This window comes from Neopsephotus bourkii, unplaced genomic scaffold, assembly GCF_033783945.1.
Source record: "Neopsephotus bourkii isolate Nb327-2 ecotype Australia unplaced genomic scaffold, CSIRO-AGI_Nbou_v1 NB_414, whole genome shotgun sequence".
NCBI lineage: Eukaryota > Metazoa > Chordata > Aves > Psittaciformes > Psittacidae > Neopsephotus > Neopsephotus bourkii.
Window position 1 is genome coordinate 414,737 of NW_026900918.1, and position 21,778 is coordinate 436,514.

General features: G+C 36.3%; 1 protein-coding gene across 11 annotated transcripts in view; it reads right to left on the reverse strand.

The window, feature by feature from the left end:
* The window catches only part of DMD (dystrophin), a 745,980-nt gene that overhangs the window by 393,530 nt on the left and 330,672 nt on the right, over positions 1–21,778 (reverse strand). For all 11 annotated transcript variants that reach the window (XM_061349397.1, XM_061349396.1, XM_061349395.1 and 8 more), the window contains 2 exons: positions 12,397–12,572; positions 980–1,127 (listed from right to left, as the gene is read on the reverse strand). In XM_061349397.1, coding sequence (XP_061205381.1) covers positions 980–1,127; positions 12,397–12,572 — 324 coding nt within the window. The remainder of the gene's footprint in view (positions 1–979; positions 1,128–12,396; positions 12,573–21,778) is intronic.

The following is a 21,778-nucleotide window of genomic DNA, read 5'->3' on the forward strand; positions in this document are numbered from 1 at the left end:
AATGGTGGCAAAGCAACACAAATTCTCTGTCCAGCTTGCTGACATCTGATGCTAAACAGTCAGGGACAAACTCAGCATATGATTAAGTCTTCATTTCTTCTTTTTTTTTTTTTTTTTTTTTTTTAAGAAACTTAGATTCTTATTAAAGAATCTTTTAGATTTTTGCCAGATTTTGAATCTCCTTCAGGTTCTTTAATGCTGTATTCCATCATTTGCTGAAATTGTTCAACTTGGTTTGGCATAAAAGATAACTAGTTACTATCCTCACGAGAGAACAGGAAACCTTTAGACTATTATTTTATAAGCAATATGCATTTTCTGGCTACAGTATAATTTTTTGTTGAGCAAATTATTAAACATAGTCATTCCATTGAACACATTTCAGAAGCTAAACAGAGCAACTTCTACAGAATATATTTATTAGCAGAACCACACTCTAAAAGCTCTAACATCTTCATGAAAATATTCCAGCCTTTAAAGGAAAATATTTAATACAGTGTTTGGGGCTTTTATTTTAAAGTATTTTTAAAAAGTCGTTCAGATGTTGAGTCTAGAAAATGTTGCAGTAACACTTTAACCAGCTGGCATTTATAATTATGCATGTAATTCTGGATACTCTTGTGAAATACTGAATACCATTTCATAAGTGAGAAGTTATAAAAGTCTAACAGGACACCTATAGAGAAATGTTATAAAAGTCAAATTCTGAATTAAGAAATGAGGATGAAAAAGGCAATGATTAATTACCTAGTGACAAGATAGGCATTTTTCTTTCAGTACATTTTCCATTATTTTTCTTATTTTTATATGATCAATATATATTTGTACAGGGGTTTGGAAATTCCACTGCTGTGATGTATCTAAAGAAGTTAAATGAATGCTGAGTTTGGTGGCAGAAGAATTCCCTTGAAAATGGTATTAACTTTTCGTTAATGTAGAATTGCTAAAGTAAGAAAACATTAATAATAAAACTCAATACCTTTACTTTGCTAAGGCAGTCTTTTAACTGGTCTTCATTCCCTGGTTCAAGGGGAATACCAACAGTTCTGTCTGCTTCCTCTAACCATAAAATCAACTTGTCCAAGTCCTCTTGAAATTCTGATAAAATATTCTTTTCTTCCTCTAGCCTGTAATAAAAATGTGAAATTAATGTTTCTATGCACTTCCTTTTATTTTGAAATGTTTATCCATACTAAAAGAAAGATGACAGAAAAATAGTTCTTATGATCTATATTAATTCTTTTTAAAAGTGTGCCATAGATTTTTTCATATTAAAATTATCAGACCAGCACCCTTTTAACATGGCATTAAATGTATTATAAAAGAAAAACTCAAGTTCTAATTTGCAACATCACTAAATTCAGCTTCTGGATTATATATGGCTGGTAGCAAACAAGCATGCCAGAACTAGAACTACTAATAATTCGGACCAGATTTTGTGTGAACTAACAGCATGGAAGCCCAGTGTCAGAAATTAAGAATTCTAGCACCAAATTTTACCAAACTGAATTTGTAAAAAGTGACGCTTAAACCTGTTTGCCCAATATGTCCAAACATCCAGCTGGTTTTACATCTTTTGCTTTGATCTCAAGTAACCTTAATAAAATAATAGTGACACAAAAACACAGTTGTAGTTCTGGTGTACTTGTTCACTACCTGCTATATGTAATCCGGAAGGTGAAGTTAGTGAGGCTGCAAATGATGACTTCAGCCTTTCTTTTAAAAGAACAGACCTGCATACGCTTGTGCCCCTCTTCACCAACAGAATTTTCACTGCTGAGCAGATCAGGGCCCTTCACTGTAATTTCCAGGGAATAAAAATATTCAAGTGACTTCAAGTGTTTTGTAGTTTAAACACTTATTTGCAAGGAAAGTATAAACACTTATTTGCAAGGAAAGTTTAAACACTTATTTGCTTCATCAATGTTTTAAGGAAAAAAACATTTGTTAGAAAGAAATTAAGAAAGACTATAAGATTTGTAAAAATCCTATTAAATAACATCATTCAGGTAACAATGTAAAATGGGAGAAGTCTCATTTGGTCAGCAGTGAAAATTCTAGTAGTGAAGAGGGACACATGAGCTGAAATAAACAATTTCATAGCAAAAGAAACATCTGACTTCATGGTAAAAACAAAAAAAATTATAGACTAAGATTTCTTAAGCAGGGAAAGAGTCATGCTGTTGGAATGCTAACTATTATAAAATAATACCAGCAGCATACAATTCAACTACTATTTTAGACAACCTGCAAGCTAGAAAAACCTTTGCTAGTGGTTTACCGCCTTCCACCTTACTGGTGTTTATTGAACTTCCTTAACAAGGATTTACAAGATGAGAATTGGTTACTAGAGGAATAAACACTCTACAGGATGTAGATCTCTCACCAAAATAGCAGATTAAAAACCAGACTAAAGTAACAATGACAACACTCTTGATCAGACTTCACTAAGTCTGGCTTCACTAAGCATGTCAAATCTAAAAGAACCTGAAAAATATGATAGCTGCCATGAATATGTCACAGGCTTTGCTGGATGGCAGAAGCCAGGCAAGAAAACATCACTACAAAGGTGTTCTTGAAAAACAGAAATGTTTCCATTCAATTTACAAGAAGCAAACACTTTTTGAAAGTGTCACCAACCACTGCTCTAAATCCTTCCTTTCTTTTGTAGTTAAAAATAAAAATAAAAAAAAAAAAACCTACTGAGCAACATCAACATTATATGCAGTGAAAATCTTAGATAAGAAAAACCAGGAAGCTCTCAGGTGAACTGGCTGCACATGATTTGGAGAAGGCTGAGGTTCTGAATGACTTCTTTGCCTCGGTCTTCTCTAGCAAAGGCTCTGACCACACCACCCAAGTCTTGGAAGGCAGATGCAGAGACTGTGAGAATGAAGACCTTGGGCCCACTGTAGGAGAGGAATTGGTTCAAGACTATCTTAAAAATCTGAACGTGCACAGGTCCATGGGTCCAGAGTCCATCCACGAGTCCTGAAGGAGCTGGCAAATGAAGTTCCTAAGCCGCTGGCCATCATATTTGAAAAATCATGGCAGTCAGGTGAAGTTCCTGATGACTGGAAAAAGGGAAATATAACCCCCATTTTCAAGAAGGGGAAAATGGATGACCCAGGCAATTACAGATCAATCAAGTCTCACCTCTGTGCCTGGCAAAATCTTCGAGCAGATTCTCTGGAAGGCATGCTAACGCACATGAAAAACAACAAGGTGCTTGGTGACGGTCAACATGGCTTCACTAAGGGGAAATCTTGCCTGAGCAATTTGGTGGCCTTTCATGATGGGGCTAGGGAACTGATGGACAGCAGTAAAGCAGTTGATGTCATCTACCTGGATTTGTGTAAAGCGTTCGACACTGTCCCACAGGACATCCTTGTCTCTAAACTGGAGAGACATCAATTTGATGAATGGACCACTCAGTGGATAAAGAACTGGCTGGATGGCCTCAAACAAAGAATTGTGGTCAATGGCTCAATGTCCGTCTAGAGACGAGTAACGAGTGGTGTCCCTCAGAGATCGGTGTTGGGACCAATCTTGTTTAACATCTTTGTCGCTGACATGGACAGTGGGATTGAGTGTGCCCTCAGCAAGTTTGCCAATGACACCAAGCTGTGTGGTTCGGTTGATACGCTGGAGGGAATGAATGCCATCCAGAGGGACCTTGACTTGCTTGTGAGGTGGGATGATGTCAGCCTTGTGAAGTTTAACCATGCAAAGTGCAAGGTCCTACACCTGGGTCGGAGCAATCCCAGACACAGCTACAGGTTGGGCAGAGAAGAGATTCAGAGCAGCCCTGCGGAGAAGACTTGGGGGTGCTGGTCAATAAGAAAAAGAACATGAGCCGGCAGTGCGCGCTTGCAGCCCAGAAAGCCAACCATATCCTGGGCTGCATCAAAAGGAGTGTGACCCCTTTATTCTGCTCTCGTTGAGACCTCACTTGGAGTATTGTGTGCAGTTCTAGTGTCCTCAACATAAAAAGGACATGGATCTGTTGGAACAAGTCCAGAGGAGGGCCACGAGAATGATCAGGGGACTGGAGCACCTCCCATATGAAGACAGGCTGAGAAAGTTGGGGCTGTTCAGCCTGGAGAAGAGAAGGCTACGTGGAGACCTCATAGCATCCTTCCAGTATCTGAAGGGGGCATATAGGGATGCTGAGGATGGACTCTTCATTAGGGACTGTAGTGATAGGACAAGGGGTAATGGGTTAAAACTTAAACAGGGGGAGTTTAGACTGGATATAAGGAGGAAATTCTTTCCTATTAGGATGGTGAGGCACTGGAATAGGTTGCCCAAGGAGGTTGTGAATGTTCCATCCCAGGCAGTGTTCAAGGCTAAGTTGGACGAGGCCTTGGGTGATATGGTTTAGAGCGAGGTGCCCCTGCCCATTGCAGGGGGGTTGGAACTTGATGATCTTAAGGTCCTTTCCAACACTAACTATTCTATGATCCTATGATTCTATATTAAACAGTATTATGCATTGTATTTTCCAAATAATTATTAATAAAGTAGATCACACTGTCAAGGTTTTTTTCTTTACAGCACAGTTTAAAGGGATTCTGTTAATTTCTAGAATATGAAGCATTATTCTTCTGTTACCTTCAAGTTTAATGCTTTTGTAGAATTTATTTAAGCATGTAGTAGTGATAATAATGAATGAGATATTTAAAGCTCTCCATCTATAATTAAGTAGAAGATGTATTTTATTTCTGAATCAATTCACTGCATTTAGGAAAAAAAGCACTAAGCTCTTCTTGAAATATTGGTTGTGAATTATAAATATTCTAATTATGCTTTCAGGAAATGGATTTGCAGTGATTAGGGATGAAAAAATTACATATACAGAAAAGCAAGTGTAGAATGTATTATTAAGCTTTATGAAGTCCATTAATAAATCATGCATTCAGTCATAATAAATATACGAAGTTTGTGTAAAGGAGATTAGTTTAGGTTTAAATGATTGCTTTTTTTCCTAGCTCAACTGATATATCCAGAGATTCTTATTCTCTCAAGCATTTCAGGTGGATTGTAGCTGTAAATTTAGATCAATTTTAATCTACCCTCAAACAGGAGAATTTTTTGTCACCTAGTGCTCAAAGACCAGGAGTCGCATGCTCTAAGTCTACAACAGTACAGGTGTATAGGGTTCAGTCATCTCCTTTGAGAGCACTGGTGCTTATTGCCAAGTGTGTACTGATATGAGAAAAAAGAACGCTACGGTACCAGCCAAGGGTCACAGAATCATAGAACTGTTTAGGTTTAAAAGAATCTTACGGTCATTGAGTCCAGCCTTTAACCTAGCACTGCTAAATCCATCACTAAACACACTATATTCTATATTCCAATATTTGCTAGGCATACGAGTCCACTACTGCTCTTTTTTAAGTTCATAAGTAAGTTACTCCAGAATAACTGTGCAGAGATTAAGCAAACACAAGCCACTGGAGCTAAATTGTTCTTTAGAAGAAAAAGAAAGAGAAAATATTTACTGTAAAAACCAAAAAATCCCCAAACCAAACTCTAAAACTATGTATGTCTTTATATATGTATATACATACACATGGATATATACACATAAATACAGGTATGCATATATATACACTCACATATGCTTACATTTATTGAAATACCTAAAAATGTGAACACCATAAAAAGCAAAAGAATCCAACCAACAGCCCTGCTTTCCAGGCTTTGTCTTACATTTTCTTACAGAAACGTGCATGACTGCTTTCAGGCACTGTGATTTGTCTAGGATTCCTGGAAATGCAAATGTAAGTTGTAAAGCATATATCTCAGTAGAAGCATTATGTGATGGTACCCTAAGGATAAACCTGAGAAAAATACAGCATTAAATACATTAATTCTGGCACAGAAAAGGCATAGTGTTCAACTCAATGCACCTGAGAGCAAAATTATTGAGCTGTATAATATTTTTGAATGAGAAATCAGAAAGATATCTTGTCTCCTAGAAGAGATAGCAACTAGCAAGATTTCTTTTTCACCTTAAGTGCACTGTCAGTTTAATCACCCTTATGAATTTAACTCCAACTTTTAAAACATTTAAAACTTTTCCTAGTCATGAAGGAAGTATTTTTACTTTGATGACTAATTTAAATGTTGATCAGTAGGATTCAGTTTTATTCTCTGAGCTATGTGGGATGTTTTCAATCTAAGACTTTCCAGGAATTCATTTAGACAGGTTTACTTTACATAAATAGATAGACATATACATGCACAGAAGGGTTTAAGAATCCAGAGAAAACAAACAAACAAAAAGCCATAAAGATCTACTATCTTACCCTAGTCAGGAAAAGTATGTAGTATAGTAATTAAAAGGTCCATTGCAATTAATGAGAGCTGGAGGTACACTTCATAATTGACTTTACTTTTAATGTTCTTGGACTGCTAGAACATTATTTTTATTATAAATAACATCCTGAATGACAAGTATCATATTATGCAAGCCACTAAAATAAAGCACTGTCTGTATTAGCTGAACCAGTCAATCAAATAAAAAGTTTTAACTTGATGACTGATTGCACCTTTTGAACAAGCTGATTTCTATCACTGTGATTATATTTGGAACAACATGTACATGTAATTTCTGGGTGTTTAAATTCATAGTGGCAATGACAAATTAATAGTTCATGTTTATTAAGGGAGTATAGACTTCCAAATCAAAGCCTAAACAAACTGGAACAAGGAGAATGACCCACCAGTTGACTTGGACATGGACAGAGCAGCTCTTGAGAAAGCAGTTGGGAGTACATCTGCTGTATAAGCAAGTGATTGAGGAATAAAATGTCATTTCAGCAGCTGGTCCTATGGAGCCAAGCAGATCCATCTCCAGCAGAGATATGCATGCTGTTAAATATTACTTATACTTCTAAAACAGCCGAATTTCTCAAAGAGCTTCTAAACTGCTTCTCTGCCCACAAATGGATTTACTTCATTAACCCTGAAATATAACCCAACTTGTTTGATGGAAAATTCTCAAACTACAGCAGGGAAGTAGAAAATTTCATATGTAACATTTGGTCTTCTACATGCTTGCTATTCTCATGCACATTACTTTGTGTTTTCCCTCCTAAAACATGTCAGCTTTCTGTTTGCGTTTCTAAATTTATAAGGCCTCCTGGTCTGACTTCATAACTGCTTAAATATGAACCTTATACGTTATATTCCTGGAAGTGAATGTATTAATATTCAGTATTTAACACTGACTAGCAAATTAAATTGAATTAATTCTTTTTCCTAATACTAGTTTGTGTATGGTATTTCATAAATTAGGGATTAGTTTTCCTAATGGTATTAAACTGAAGCAATAACAAATTCTTATGGTAGTCCACAAAATACCCTGGACAGATTTTTTTACTTAGCTATAACGGTTAACTATTAGATAAACATTCATGATCCATTTCAAGTAAGCTTACTTTTTCATTTACAGTTTCTAGGAAACATATGAGAATATGAAATGTATATTTCAGCTCATGTATTTTCTCCATAGTCAACAATGTGATACCAATACCATAGCAACCTGTAAATAGTTTGTGAAATACATCAGATGTTTAGTTTGTAAGTGCACACAAGTGATGTCGGACTTATTTGGGAGGTGTCAGCAAGAGAAAGAAAATATGCAATCATAGGAGTAGGGCAGATCTGCACTTGTGACTCATATTCCCACTTACACTTCCAATAATGTTTTGGTGTCTTTTTATTTTTTTAACATTCAGCTGTTGATTTTGTATTTATGGTATTTCTAAGATTAGGAATTAGTGCATTTGGTAACTGTTACTGAGAATTTAAGAAGATACCAAAATAGTAACTTAGCAATTTAGAGAAATATTTGCTAGAAAAGAATGAATTTTTTTTCCTTCTCTAAAAAATGTGCAAATATGCTTCATTTGGGTAAGGAACTTTAAATAAAATAATTGAAATGAAAAATATCACAGGAAAAGGTCAGAAGCAAATACTAAACAGTAAGAAGGTTAGCTACATACTTGTAAACACAATGCAATTTTATACCAGAGTGATACATTTCTTGTGATTTACTGTAAGAAATCTCTACAGAAAAAAAAAAAAAAAAAAGAAAAACTTCAATATATAAATAACTTTATGTTGGAATGAAAAAATGTATTTATTGACTTAATTACTAGTGAAATCTCTTCATCCTAAACTAGCCTTTAAATTAAAATGAGAAGCTAATCACAGCCTTCAATATACCAAGTTTTTAAGTGAAGGAAGCCAATCATTGGTAGCTACTGTGTTATGAAAACAAACAAAAAAAACAACCAACAAAAAACAACAACAACAAAAAAAAACAAACCCAAAACCAACGAACCAGCCAACCAAAAAAACAAATTTAAGGAAGGTAAGGTATGAAAAAAAATATAACAATTATTTTTATTTATAACAGAAAGGTGCTGGGTTTATATTCTGACAAGTGTTTTAAAGAATTCAGGTAAACAGCCTTTGTTCTGTCATTCTTTCCATAATTACTTCAAACTCACTTGAGTAGAGATGTGAACATCTGCAGGTTCAAGCTCATTAAATGTGCAAATGTATTTGCAGGTAAAATAATGAAAAATTCTCTTCCATTCAACAAAACCCAATTTTAACAAATGTCAGATTGTGATGAATAAAAACTCAACTGATTACGCCTGAAACAAAAAAGGAATCTAATTCCTGGGCATCTGGTTTCAAAAATTACACAAGAAACTTTTAACAAAGATGGAAAATACAAAGCCCAGCCAGTACAACTGTTACAAGTTTGTCAACAACCTCATTTATGAGTCTTCACCTTATTAAGCTGCTATGTGAGATGCTGGCTCTCCTCCTGATATATACTCCCTTGACTAGCTTTGCCCGGCCCATGTGTTCTTGCAGGAGGAGCAAAGGCACAGCACCGTGCTGCAGCCACAGCCCTCGGGCTTGCCACCACACAGGCACTCAAGTGCACACCCTGATAGCAAGCCACTGCTGTCTTAAGTTATCCCAAACTTTTCTTCAGGAAAACTGACAAACTAATTCTGTAGAACTCCTCCATCCCCAGCAAACACTGTTGGTGATAATGCCAGGATCATTTTCTTGAGTTGTAACTGCCATTTGCAAGCTAACCATAATGTCAAAATGGTAGAGCCTGTTTCTCCGACATATTCATTACTGCACATTTGCCTGTGATGAAGATCATCTGCTGCTTGTTGCCCATCCACTCGGTTTTGGAGTTTACCAGTATCAGCTCAGCATTTCACTACCTTGGAGAGCTTAATGTCATGGGCATCCGTGGAAATGTCACCATACACCTTCTGTCTCCAGATAAATTCTCACATTCATGCAACTTACAAAAATACCTATGTTGGTTTCTGTTACAGCTGTAATCTCTTCTCCCCATCTAACTGATGAGTACGCTTGGATTTTGATTGAGAACTATGTCTAATATTGAGTGTCTATGCCCAAACTGTAAATGTGCAGGATTATCATAATCAATTATCTTGGTAAGCAATAGCAAAAATTAACTTTACAGCATATAAAATTCCTTTGCCATTTAAATAATGCTTAGCACATTACACTTGAATTTGAAATCACTGTCAGATTTCATTTCTGGAATCCATTCAATTGCTAATTTCTTCCCACTTCCTTTATTTTGAGTTATGCTGAGCCAAGAAATGCAACAGAAAACAGAATTTCAGTTGATCACTACTCCTCTGTTTGAGCTACTGAGAATCAGCTCTCAAAGCAGAGTACAGTGTATTGACTACAAAGAATAAAACATAAAATCTATTACAATATTTAGAATCAGTTTTCTGATTTGCAGAAGGTTCTAAATTTCAATATCTACTTTTATTTTTCTTTTAAATTGCTAAATGAAAATGTATTCTATTCAGTCTATTCTCCATTCAATATTACCTTCTTAAATTATGGTTTTAAATTGTGGTTGGATTCTCTCATTCCTAAAATTAAGTGACTTACACTAAAATCTTAGAATCCCCTTTATGATCATAAAAATATATTAACCATGAACATTTTAAGTTTTAGGAAATATAGAGAAGGACTATTAAAACTTAACTGATCCAAATATAAGCGCACTGGCTTAAGAGTTTTTTTGACAAATAGCCTACTAAACCTATTCTGAAAAAGAGAAATAAAAATATTTTAATGCATCCTGATCTATTATAACTTACATTATCTGACTTACATGAGTAAATTCGTATAGTACAAACACATGCAATACACAGCGTCATGGCTATATTAGCTCTTTTGGACTGCAAGTAGAGATCACTTCCTTTAACTATTCTTACTTGCTCAGTGCTTTGTTCTTAATGAAAACTTAAGGCTCATTGGGTGACATGGGTTTCAAGTCCTAAAAGGAGAGAACCTAACTATATCAAATCAAATTAGGACAACTATTAAACAACTAAGATGCCAAAGCATAAAAGAGATTAAAATCCTATAACACTTATGACAGGCTATATGAAGATGGTGTGGCAGATAGACCTAGCTAGAGCACACCATATATTCCTGTCAACTAGGCTTTCTTTCCTTTGAAAATCCAGCTTGTGAAAGTGAAAAGATGAAGGAAAGAAGGAAAAGCATGTACTGGGAAGCATCAGCTATACTGAAGATAGGATCTGTTTCCAAGATCTGGGAGCAAAAGGGCTCTCTGGCTTTGACGCAGATGGGAAGACCGGGTGATGAATTAAAGTGCAAGCTCCTCCATCCTGACACACACAGGTCTTGCTAGAGTACATCAAAAACATTTCTATCCCAGTTTAACACAGCACTTTCTGTATTCCTTCTACAGCAATGCATTTATTCATGTAGACTTCACCAACTAAGTTCTCTGCGATCATTGTCCTCAAAATTAGACAAGCTGTCATTCCAGAGGGAAACAAAGCAATTGACAAACCAAGCAGACCAAAAAGAGGGAAGCATGTGCAAGCATTTAATGTAAAACCTTCATCTAGGAAACATAGCTGATCCTAAGTTTCCTCAAGATACAGAATGTGCCAAGAATTTCCATATAGTTCTAGCACTGCCTTGAGGTGAAGCAGCATTCTGATACACATTTCTACTGATAAATGAAGGAAAGTACCAATCTTCACTAGAACTAGAACATATTTCTTATTCTCAGTCAAAGCTCAAACACTGATTTCTTCTGTGTTGTCAAAGTGCTATTAAAATTATGTGTTATTGTTTTGTAAGTGTTAGCACTTAGATAACAAGTTAAAGCTTGGAAACACAGATGGGTTTCCATGGAACAAAAGATCAGCTTTTAGTGTGATAAATAAAGGCCATGGATTCCCTTCTGTAGCAAGTAGCATCATCATCAACACCTGGAAATTCAGCAGAAAGAAATATTTAAAGCACTGCTGAAGGCTCTGACAGGTGTAGCTTACTTGCTTCACCTCCTTTTGACATGTTCAAAGTGAAACTTTAATCATGATTAAACTCAATAACCACCATTCAGGATACTCCCTTACCACTCCCAGTGAACATTTTAACTGCTTTTCCTCCCTCACTCTAAATCAAAATGAGGTACATGACACATCAGAAGTAACAAAACTGTTGCACTCTATTAGTTCTTCTAGTACATGTATAGCACTCATTAATGCACCTCTATAAGGAATATTCTGGGTTTTAAAAAACGTGTGAAGAAAGCTCTACTGGTGACTGTATTTAAAAGCAGAATATCATATTAATTTAGGCCTAGCATCTAGGTTAGAACATATGTTGTATAAAGCCTAGTATAAAACAAAATACCTTCTTTTCAATTGGAAATTCCCTTTTTAAAGAAATCAAACTGTTTTTGCATTATCTGTAATTCAAAACCTCTTGCTTCTTGTGACTGCATGAGGAAAAAAAAAAAAAGGATCCAAAGTGGTTATAAACAACACTAAATGAACCAGTCCATGCCTTTTAGCCAACCTATGAAACGTAGATGTTAATAGCTTTAATAATGAGAAGTGAACTAGATTAGGATTAACTGTATTAATTAGCTAAAGTATTATTAGGACTACAGAGATATATTTTAATGACATACTATTAAATTAAAAGATGATAAATGAACTGTAAATTCTGTAAATTAACCTCCAATCTGTTCTACTTTTAATCAAGCAATAACATGCTGGTTTGATTTCTTTAAACATTACAAGTGAAATTATAAAAATGAGGAGTACAGAAAGGAATGGTAGTCACTAAGAGAAGGTAGAAAAGAAGAATTAAACAAATGACAGTGCATGCAAAATTTAATTACTGATAATCTGCTACGAATATGAAAATTCCACAAGTTGAGAGATCCCTTAAATATTTAAACCTTGAGCAAATCTAAAATTACTAAAATTACTAAAAATTTCATTTTATTTTTTCTCTCTTTTAACCTACCTCTTTTTTTTCTCAACTAACTGTCTGCAGATCTCCTGCCACCGGGTGTTCAAACTTTCCAGCTGTTCCTTCAGCACCTTAGCATCTGCTGCTGATGACTGCCCAATAATCTCTTCACCAGTTACGTTCAATGTTTTGACAACAGTTTGCTGTCTCCCAATGCCATCTTGAAGCTCCTGCAAAATACCCAACACATACACGTATTCATAAATATGTCAAACATGAGACAAAATGCTTCATCACATACTGGCCAGATGGAAAGTTTTTTGCTGTCCTCTGAATTCCAAGTGAAAAATCCAAAGGCTAGAGGACAGAAAGACATCTCATGTTTTTGTAATAAGTAACTTTCAATGCACCTCTACAACCTTTTTTCCCCTCTCTGGTCTGCTAGAGATCATTACAGTGATCTTCGGCAGATCAATCAATAAGTAAAACTTGTGAGCCCAAAGTTATACACCATGTTTATGTTATAGCCTATGAAGCACTGTAAAATTTAAAGTACACACTGTTTGGAGTTCCTAATAGCTACCAACACAAATAAGCAATGTTGAAAAAGCGAAGACTGATGACTTCTAGTGGTTCCATTAAAGAGCACCTTTTGTCTCCATGTGTAAGAAGCCTGATAATTCATCCTCTCATGGCTTTTTGAGGGTTTTGGGTTTTTTGGTGGGGTTGTTGGGGAACTACACTTCTATTATTATATAGATTTTTCTATTTACTCAACAGAATGTAAAACTGCCAAAAGAAAATGAAGATGGACAATTTTCCATGTTTTACTACATGCATTGTGATCTATTTTCTACACCTTTTATCATTAAAAAACTATCATACCTGTAGCTACCTCACCCCATACTTAAAAACAACACAGATCTGAATCCGCAGCTAGCTTTTAATACTGTATGCCTGTTTACGAAAGGTTGTATTTATAACTAAGGTAATAAATCTTTTCATATTTTTAGTCATCAATAGAGCACGAGTATATTTTTCCTTGAATTCCTCAAAATGTACAAGCAGGGAAGTGTAAAATCATTTTCGACACCTCAATTGCTAGCTCCTAATTCATTCAACTGCAGAAAGTCAGTTGCATGCCCTATCCCAGATTTTGTGCAAATTTTACACAGACTGCTTGGACACCAATACTAGTACAACCTGGATCCCAGAGGTCAGTCTCAGCCAGGCACTGCAATGTTCACCCACAGTCCTGGACAGACGTTGCAGCCCATTTTATTAGGCTTTGCTAAGATTAGTAAATTTTGTCTGCTGGATACTAGCAAGCTACAATGATCCAGTCGCGGCACAACAAGACACCTGCTGGTCCAAAGTGTCCCAGCACAGTTCACTTTGCCTAGGGAACATTTAGGAACTTAAGATAACATTGTAGCAGAAGCTGCAAGATCTTCTAAGACCAAGAAAAGACCCATTCTTTGAGGTATTAGATTTTCCTGTCTTTGTATGATGTACATCAATATAATAATATTTGGTCCAACCTTTGGCCGTTAACATAAGGTACACAGTTTACTGTTAGGTGATAGCAGTAATGGTTAGGTAGTTTGTCTAAATGTAAATATTGTCTATTATTTTGAGGCTGAAAAATCACTGTTTTTTCCAGTTCACACCTCAGGTTTGGTAACTTTCAGCTTAAAATTATCATCTATTTTTTGTACACAATCACTGTATTTCACACTGATTCCAGCAGTAGAGCCTTTGTGTTATGCAGTAGGGAGCATTACACAGTAAATCACAACACTAAGATGTATAGTCTTGGGAAAAATATATCTCAGAGTAAGTGGCTTATTTCCAGTGAGGCACCTGAAACAATTTTGCTACTGCATGCACCTGCATGAACTTTAGATCCATAGCACTTATAGAAAAAATAACTTGGAAGAAAGCTTCTACATATACACAGCATGACTGTTCATTTAGAATAGGAGATCAAGGCAAGGAGAACAAAGAGAAATTCTGCTTCCTGAACTCCAGTGGGTTTTAGAATTCAAATTTTTAGAATTTAGTGGTCCTCTCTGCACCAGCTTTTCTAAGTGACATAAGTAAACACTAGTCACTACACTATTATAAAGTGAAAGGGTAATTAAAAGTCCATTTAAATACTCGGACCCCCTTTCCTGCATTCACAGCATCTTAAATTTGTTTTTCTCCCTCCCACAACATACACAAAAAAGAAACCCACCACACTTATTTCATTTATTTCAATTGACACAGAATTAAGCAAGGGAATTTTCTGATTTATCCTGTGGTATATTATACAACAGGACTTACTTACAAAGTAAAAAATGGAAAATATCTTGCTCAGTGTCAGAGATGGTCTTCGAACTTACAATCCCTAATGACAAAATGGGAACTTTGCCCAGGATATGTAGGAAGAAGAGAAGAACACAAGAGAAGGCTTCTGGCCATCTGGATTTCCAATCATATTAAAGAATCCAATTTCAGATTTTTTTTTCTTTTCCAAGTACTATATGCATTTGTCATTTTTTCACATGATTAAATTGAAACACATGTATTGATGAAGTTCATCTAGATTCCACAGCTTAAGAAAAAGTAGATTTTTCTTGATACCAGGAACTTCACACACAGCAACTTATGAAGACATTTAGGTTTTATTTATGCATAATATGCATGTTATGTATAAGTATTTATGTATAAAGTGGACAAAAGTGTTTAACTGTTTTGCTGAAAGTCATGTTGTCACACACTCATCCCAGAGAAATAAAACAGAAAGATGCTTTTCACAATTTACACTCAGTATCTAAATTTTGTTAACAGCTTAGATCCCTATTCATTGCACCTCTATCTTTGCCACATGCTTGCATGAGGGCAAGGTGTTGTGAGCCTGGAAGAGGTTGACTCCCATGGCCTTACAGTTTATGATGCTACAGAAAGAATATTGACATTGAATCTTCTTCTTGTCAACTGACATTTCACCCCTTCATACAGAAATGGCAAAGCAAAAGGGCACATTGCCCTTTAGGTTCCCAGCTTGCTCAGAAGGCCATCCATGATAGCTATACTTGCAATTATACAGTTTTGAATAACTTTATGAACAGAGTGAGCAAATAAACTTAATTAAAACTGAAAATTTACATATTATTACAAATAAAACAACTCAGAAAAGAGAAGAACTCATCATATTCATGTACAGAGCTAATCACACTTAGTTGGTTTAGTCATAAATTAAGCATTAACCAGTCTTTACCCCCTTACTCAAATGGGTACCAGAATGGCATCATTTCTTTGACTTTGTTATTTCTTAGTTAACTTGTACGTATATCAGGCAAGTATTCCTGCAATCTCATTTCCTCTTGTCAACAAATGAAGTAGCATTTTACTGTTAAACTTAACCAGAAACTATTCTATAAGCAATCTTATCAGCACTTTCCTCTTTTCATTGTAGTAGACAAATGTGCTTAACAGTAATTTATTGTTATGGAAAAGCCCTGTAGTAACATGAAGAAATATCACAAACAATTTTTGTCAGAGACACTGACTGGCACAAAATGTGTTAAAGATTGTATTGCCTTTCATTAGTTTAGGGTAAGCTACAAATCCTAAATGCACGTAAGTGTACTATACACCACTTTCAGAAATCTGTAATCTTGAATTTGACATTAATGTGCTGTTCTTCAGGCATTTATATAAATTTATCTTCTGCCATTAATTGTATAAAAGCATAAGTTTGACACTAAAGTGTATCTACCAAAATGCAACAATATAAATCAGAGAACTGTGAAAACATCTGGTAGAAAACTAGCCCCAAAACAATTTGCTATCCTTTGGTTACCTGAATTAATTTATCCATTAAGACTGTAACTCTGTTCCAGATTCCATTACAAATAAGGAATAAATTAATTTTCCACACAGTTACATCACATAGATTTAATCAGGAGACACGTTACTGGCACTTTGTTAGGATTAAAACAATCAACAAAGAGTATGTGTTGTTTTCTAGCTGTTTTGTTACAAGTAGCTGTGCAATCCTTGTTGTTTTGTGTGCATTTTGTTTGTTATCATATTATTATGAATCATGGAATCTCAGGGCAGCTGACAGAGATGGAGGAGGCGAAAGCAAAACATTGAAGGTGATGTTTGCTAAGGAGTTGACAATACTTTCAAGGAAAGTGCTTTCTTTTTAGCACAAATTATAGAAGTTATTCTGATTTGAATGTTACTATCACCTCCGTGAAAAGAGCATCATTTGAAAGAATTGGCAGTAGGCTCTGGATAGATTCTACCTATAAAGCTGTTTGAGTCTACCTATAAAGCTGTTTGATTCTACCTATAAAGCAGACTGGGCGCTGTTTGTTTTATTGGGTTTGTACATCATCAGTACTTGAGCAAACGAAGGAAAAGACATTGTTGCAGGCCTGTGTCTTGAGTACATTAAATGCTGTAAAATAACAAGGAGATTTCATTTTCACTTTGACTCAAATTGTTAATACAATGTTTTTTCGTGTAAGCAACAGTGTGGGTACAGTGCAACTCTACAACTGTACATTTTAAAACAGATACAACTTTACATGTTCTGATAAAAGCTTCTAATAAGAAAACATCACAGATTTGTTTGAAAGTTCTGATATCTTCCAGACTTTATGCCTTGAATTTTTCCTTCTAGAAACAGTGAAAAATTCATTCTTCATAAAACAAGCCATAAAGGCTGAAATTCCTGTATTTTACTTATACAAATTCTTCAATCTGCTATCCTTCAAAAAGCAGTAGTATACTATACTTCAATAGCCTAATGATGTCACATTACAGCTTGCTATAGTAATTTCAAGTTCTTGTCACTGCTGCCTCAACTTTGTCTCAATTTTCTTGCTTCTCAGAATGATCCAACTTGAAGCTTAGATATTGACTCTTGAAAACCTTCTGAATGCATCTGCTGAGTAACTACAGTTCTAAAAGCTGCCTCCTAATCTTGCATAGAGACATTCTGAAAACATGCTTTCCATTTTTGTCTTTCCTTTCCTTTGCCTGAACAAAGAGTTACAAATCCTCATTGGGTTTGTGTGACAAGGCTTTGGTAACTGGGGGAGTAGAGGGGTAACTTCTGTCACAAGCTGATAGAAGCTTCTCCTGTGCCTAACGGAATCACTGCCAGATGGCTCTAAGACGGACCAACAACTGCCCAAGGCCAAGCCCATCAGCAACAGGTGAAAACATATTTTAAAAAGGGGAAAAAGTTGCTGTGCGACAGTAATTGCAGGTAGGAGAGTGGAGTGAGATCTGTGACAGAAAAAGCTCTGCAGACACACAGGTCTGTGCAGAATGAGGATAAGAGGTGCTCCAACTGCTGGAGCAGAGATTCCCCTGCAGCCCATGGAACAGACCACGGTGAGGCAGGCTGTCCCCCTGCAGCCCACAAGGAACCACAATGGAGCAGGGGGATGCCTGAAGGATGCTGTGGCCCCATGGAAAGCCCATGCTGGAGCACGCTCCTGGAAGAACCTGTGGCCCTGCGGAGAGAGAAGCCTGCACTGGAGCAGTTTTGCTGGCAGGACTGGTGACTCTGTGGGGACCCATGCTGGAGCAGTCTGTTCCTGAAGGACTCCATCCCATGGAAGGGACCCACACTGGAAGGAGGAAGAGTGTGAGGTGGAAGAAGCAGCAGAGATGAAGCATCATAGATTGGCAAACACTCATTCCCCATACCCAGGATTGCTCATGGAGAGAAGGCAGAGAAATTGGTAACGAAGTTGAGTCTGGGAAGAAGGGAAAGGTAAGGGGAAGGTGTTTTTAGATTTGTTCTTATTTCTTATTTTCCTACACTGATTGTGATTGGCAATAAATTAAACTGATTTCCCCAAGTCAGGTCTGTTTTGCACATGATGGTAATTGCTGAGTGACCTCCCTGCCTTTGTCTTGACCCACGAGCCTTTTGTTATATTTTCTCTCCCCTGTCCAGATGAGGAAGGGAGTGATAGAGTGGCTTCGGTGGGCACCAGGCATCCAGCCAGGGTCAACCCACCACAAAAGCTGTGGATCTTAGGAGGACTGAAAGAAAGACATATTATTGGTTCAGATAAGAGCTATCCTTAGCAATTTAGTCATCCTATTAAAAATTTAGATAAACAGTATTGCCTCCAAATGCTGATACTTTGCAATCAGACTATTTTCTTGTGGTTATATAAAGATATTCATCAGGTGATTAATAAACAAAAATAAAGACTGAATAAATAAATAAAAACCCAAATAACAAAACTAAACGCATTTCTATCCCATTATTTTCAGTGAGATATAACTGTAAAAATGGGATATATTCCTTTAAATTTACATTTCACATCTCTTTCTAATGTGACATGAAATCGTGATGAAAGTCATTTCAGTACTAAACTGTAAAGTGCACAACCAGAACTCTATTTTGTGTTTCTAACCCAAATTACACAGTTGCTTCTTATTAATATATTAATTTGATTTAATTTTAAAACTGATTTAGAAATACTGCAGGGAAAAGAAGAGCCTTCTTTTCTGCAAAACCCCCACTGCTACTGCATACTAACTATTATGCTCTAGGTCAAATACATAAAATTGAACTGTAAATCCAAAATCCTACTTACCAATTTTGTAGAACACATGTATGCCACTGAAATATATTAATTTCCATATTGATGTAGCCCCAAAATGCAAAGACAAACCTCTGTCAGGCAACTTTTCCATTTGCCTCTACACATAATAGTGTGAAGTCGGGACTGTGGCCTGATTTGATACCTTGTTTAATCTGCAGTTTCTGATATTTACAACATTTTGATATTTTACCTGCTCTGCAAAGCTGTAACTGAGCAAACAATGTCAATGATAAGAAAAATCGTGTCCTCCATCTTCACTCTCTTTCCAGCTATCACAAATCAAGACACATAATAGGTCCCAGCATTTTAAAAATAACAACATAGCATAGTTTTTCAAACATAGCCTATTCTTAACTTTTAAAGCACATCAGTAATACTGATAGAATTACCTTAGTATCAGGCCAGCTTTTTTAACTTGAAAAGTTATTTTAGTCCAACTCATTGTGAGCACAAGTGTTTTTTTTTCAGATTTAAATAAATTTATTTTTCTTCAGTTAAAAATAGATAATTATTATATTCTTACAATTTCATACCTTTTCCTAATTCTTACAGAAATACCCAGACCATTGCATAAGCCAAGTTATTTCCTGTCTACCTCCTGCGCCTCAAATCCCAGAAAACTTCAATTTGATTTCCTATGGAAATTATACCTAGAAAGTACCACCCCTAGTCTTAAACTCAGCAGAACTGGAATAAATATGTGTGCCTCATATACATATATGTAACATATACATCTCAACATCCTGTTTTCCTTTCAGTCATGATATTTAATCTGTTGCATACTACCTCTTTCTTTTGAAATTACTGGATTGTCATTTGACAGTGCCTCTGTCTATGAAAAAGAAATAAATCCATTACATAAAAGTAGAATTCTGGAAATACTGAACAAGCTATATAAATGGACTCTTTAGTGCTGGTCATTTTTAGTCTCCCTTTAAGATTAACTACTGCAGATACCACCCCTTCCAAACATTTCACAGAATCACAGAATCACAGAATCCCAAGGGTTGGAAGGGACCTCAAGAGATCATCTGGTCCAACCCCCCTGCAAGAGCAGGGTAACCTAGAGTACATCACACAGGAACTTGTCCAGGCAGGCCTTGAATATCTCCAGTGTAGGAGACTCCACAACCCCCTTGAGCAACCTGTTCCAGTGCTCTGTCACTCTCACAGTAAAGAAGTTCTTCCTGATGTTAATGTGGAACCTTCTATGCTCCAGTTTACACCCATTGCCCCTTGTCCTATCACTGGATATCACTGAAAAAAGCCTAGCTCCATCATCCTGACACCCACCCGTTACATATTTGTAAACACTGATGAGGTCACCCCTCAGTCTCCTCTTCTCCAAGCTGAAGAGACCCAGCTCCTTCAGCCTCTCCTCATAAGGGAGGTGTTCCACTCCCTTAATCATCTTTGTGACTCTGCGCTGGACTCTTTCAAGCAGTTCCCTGTTTGGGAGGTTATTTCTATAACCTCAGCTGTCTGAGTTTTCATCCCCATCTTTCGCACTTCATTTTAAAGCAACTTAAAATAGTATTTTTTTTTAATCAGAAAATTCACATGGATTTGTTCTACATCACTAATATTAAAGAAAAATGCATATTCGTGACAGCCATGATAAGTGTTTCTGGATAGTTTGTCATTCATGGAAAGTGCAAAATCAGTCATGTACCAGATAAGATAGAAAAATCCACCACTAATCATGTTGTAGCTGCTTGTAAGAAAAAATAATGGCAAAAGATTTGGAGTAGTGGACAGCATACACTGACTTGACTGCAATTGTAGCGAGTCATAAAGGAATAAACATATCCTGGGCAATAACCAGCCTGCAAAAGCGGCTTCCCAGTTGTGAAGGATTATTGTGGTCAGCAAGATGAGTTGGTTTAGGCTTGCAACTGTTTAGATGCACACAGCTTCAAGTACATGCAGACAGCTTCAAGTGCAAAGCAAGTAAAATGGTATTAGGTACCATGTAGAGCCTCATTTAATTTACCTGTTGTATACATCATTGCATTACGGCCTTGCATTATGACAGCATGAATAAACCACAGCTACTAGTTCAATGAGATAATGTAGGCAAAACAAAAAATAATACCTGAAATTTCTATTAATAACAGGACAAAATAAGCCAAGCCAGCAGAAAGACTCATTCTTTCAAGAAGAGGAAATAGTCTGATTATAGAAACAGTTACTACTCTGCCTTGAGCTAGAAGTATAATATAGCATAAGGTCAACTGTCTTGACCTTAAGACAGACCCCCAAATCCCTATCAATAATTTACCAGAGGATATTAGTAGTCAGACTTCATTGCCTGCCTTATAATTCTTTCTCCTCCTCCTGTCACCATTAAGGCAGCTTTTGCCCCAAGCCTTTGCACAAGGCTAACCAGTGGGAGAGTGTCAGTGGCAAAATGCTAGATGACAAACCAACTGGTCTGTAAACAGCTATCACGTTCTCTTCATTCTTCCTCTGTTCTGATTTTGTTGGTCCTTCCCTTGACTTTCCATCAGCTCTAGATTCCTCAGAGCTGTTGCTTTAGCTCTTTTAGCACTGAGGAGAGGCTTTCTGGCCCAATCACACTGTATTAATTTAAGGAGACTTGTCTTTAACCCCTGCAACCACCTTTCGGGTGTTTTTTGTATTTTCCTCAGTATCTAATAGATTTAGCTTAAGTATCCATCTTGTTCTTCTTCAGAGCATAATTATAGCATTTGGGGTCTGATCTTTTATTAATTCAAATGCTTTCCTAAGCATGCCAGTGTGCTACTCAAGGGATATCTGATTTACATATTCCCATAATTTCA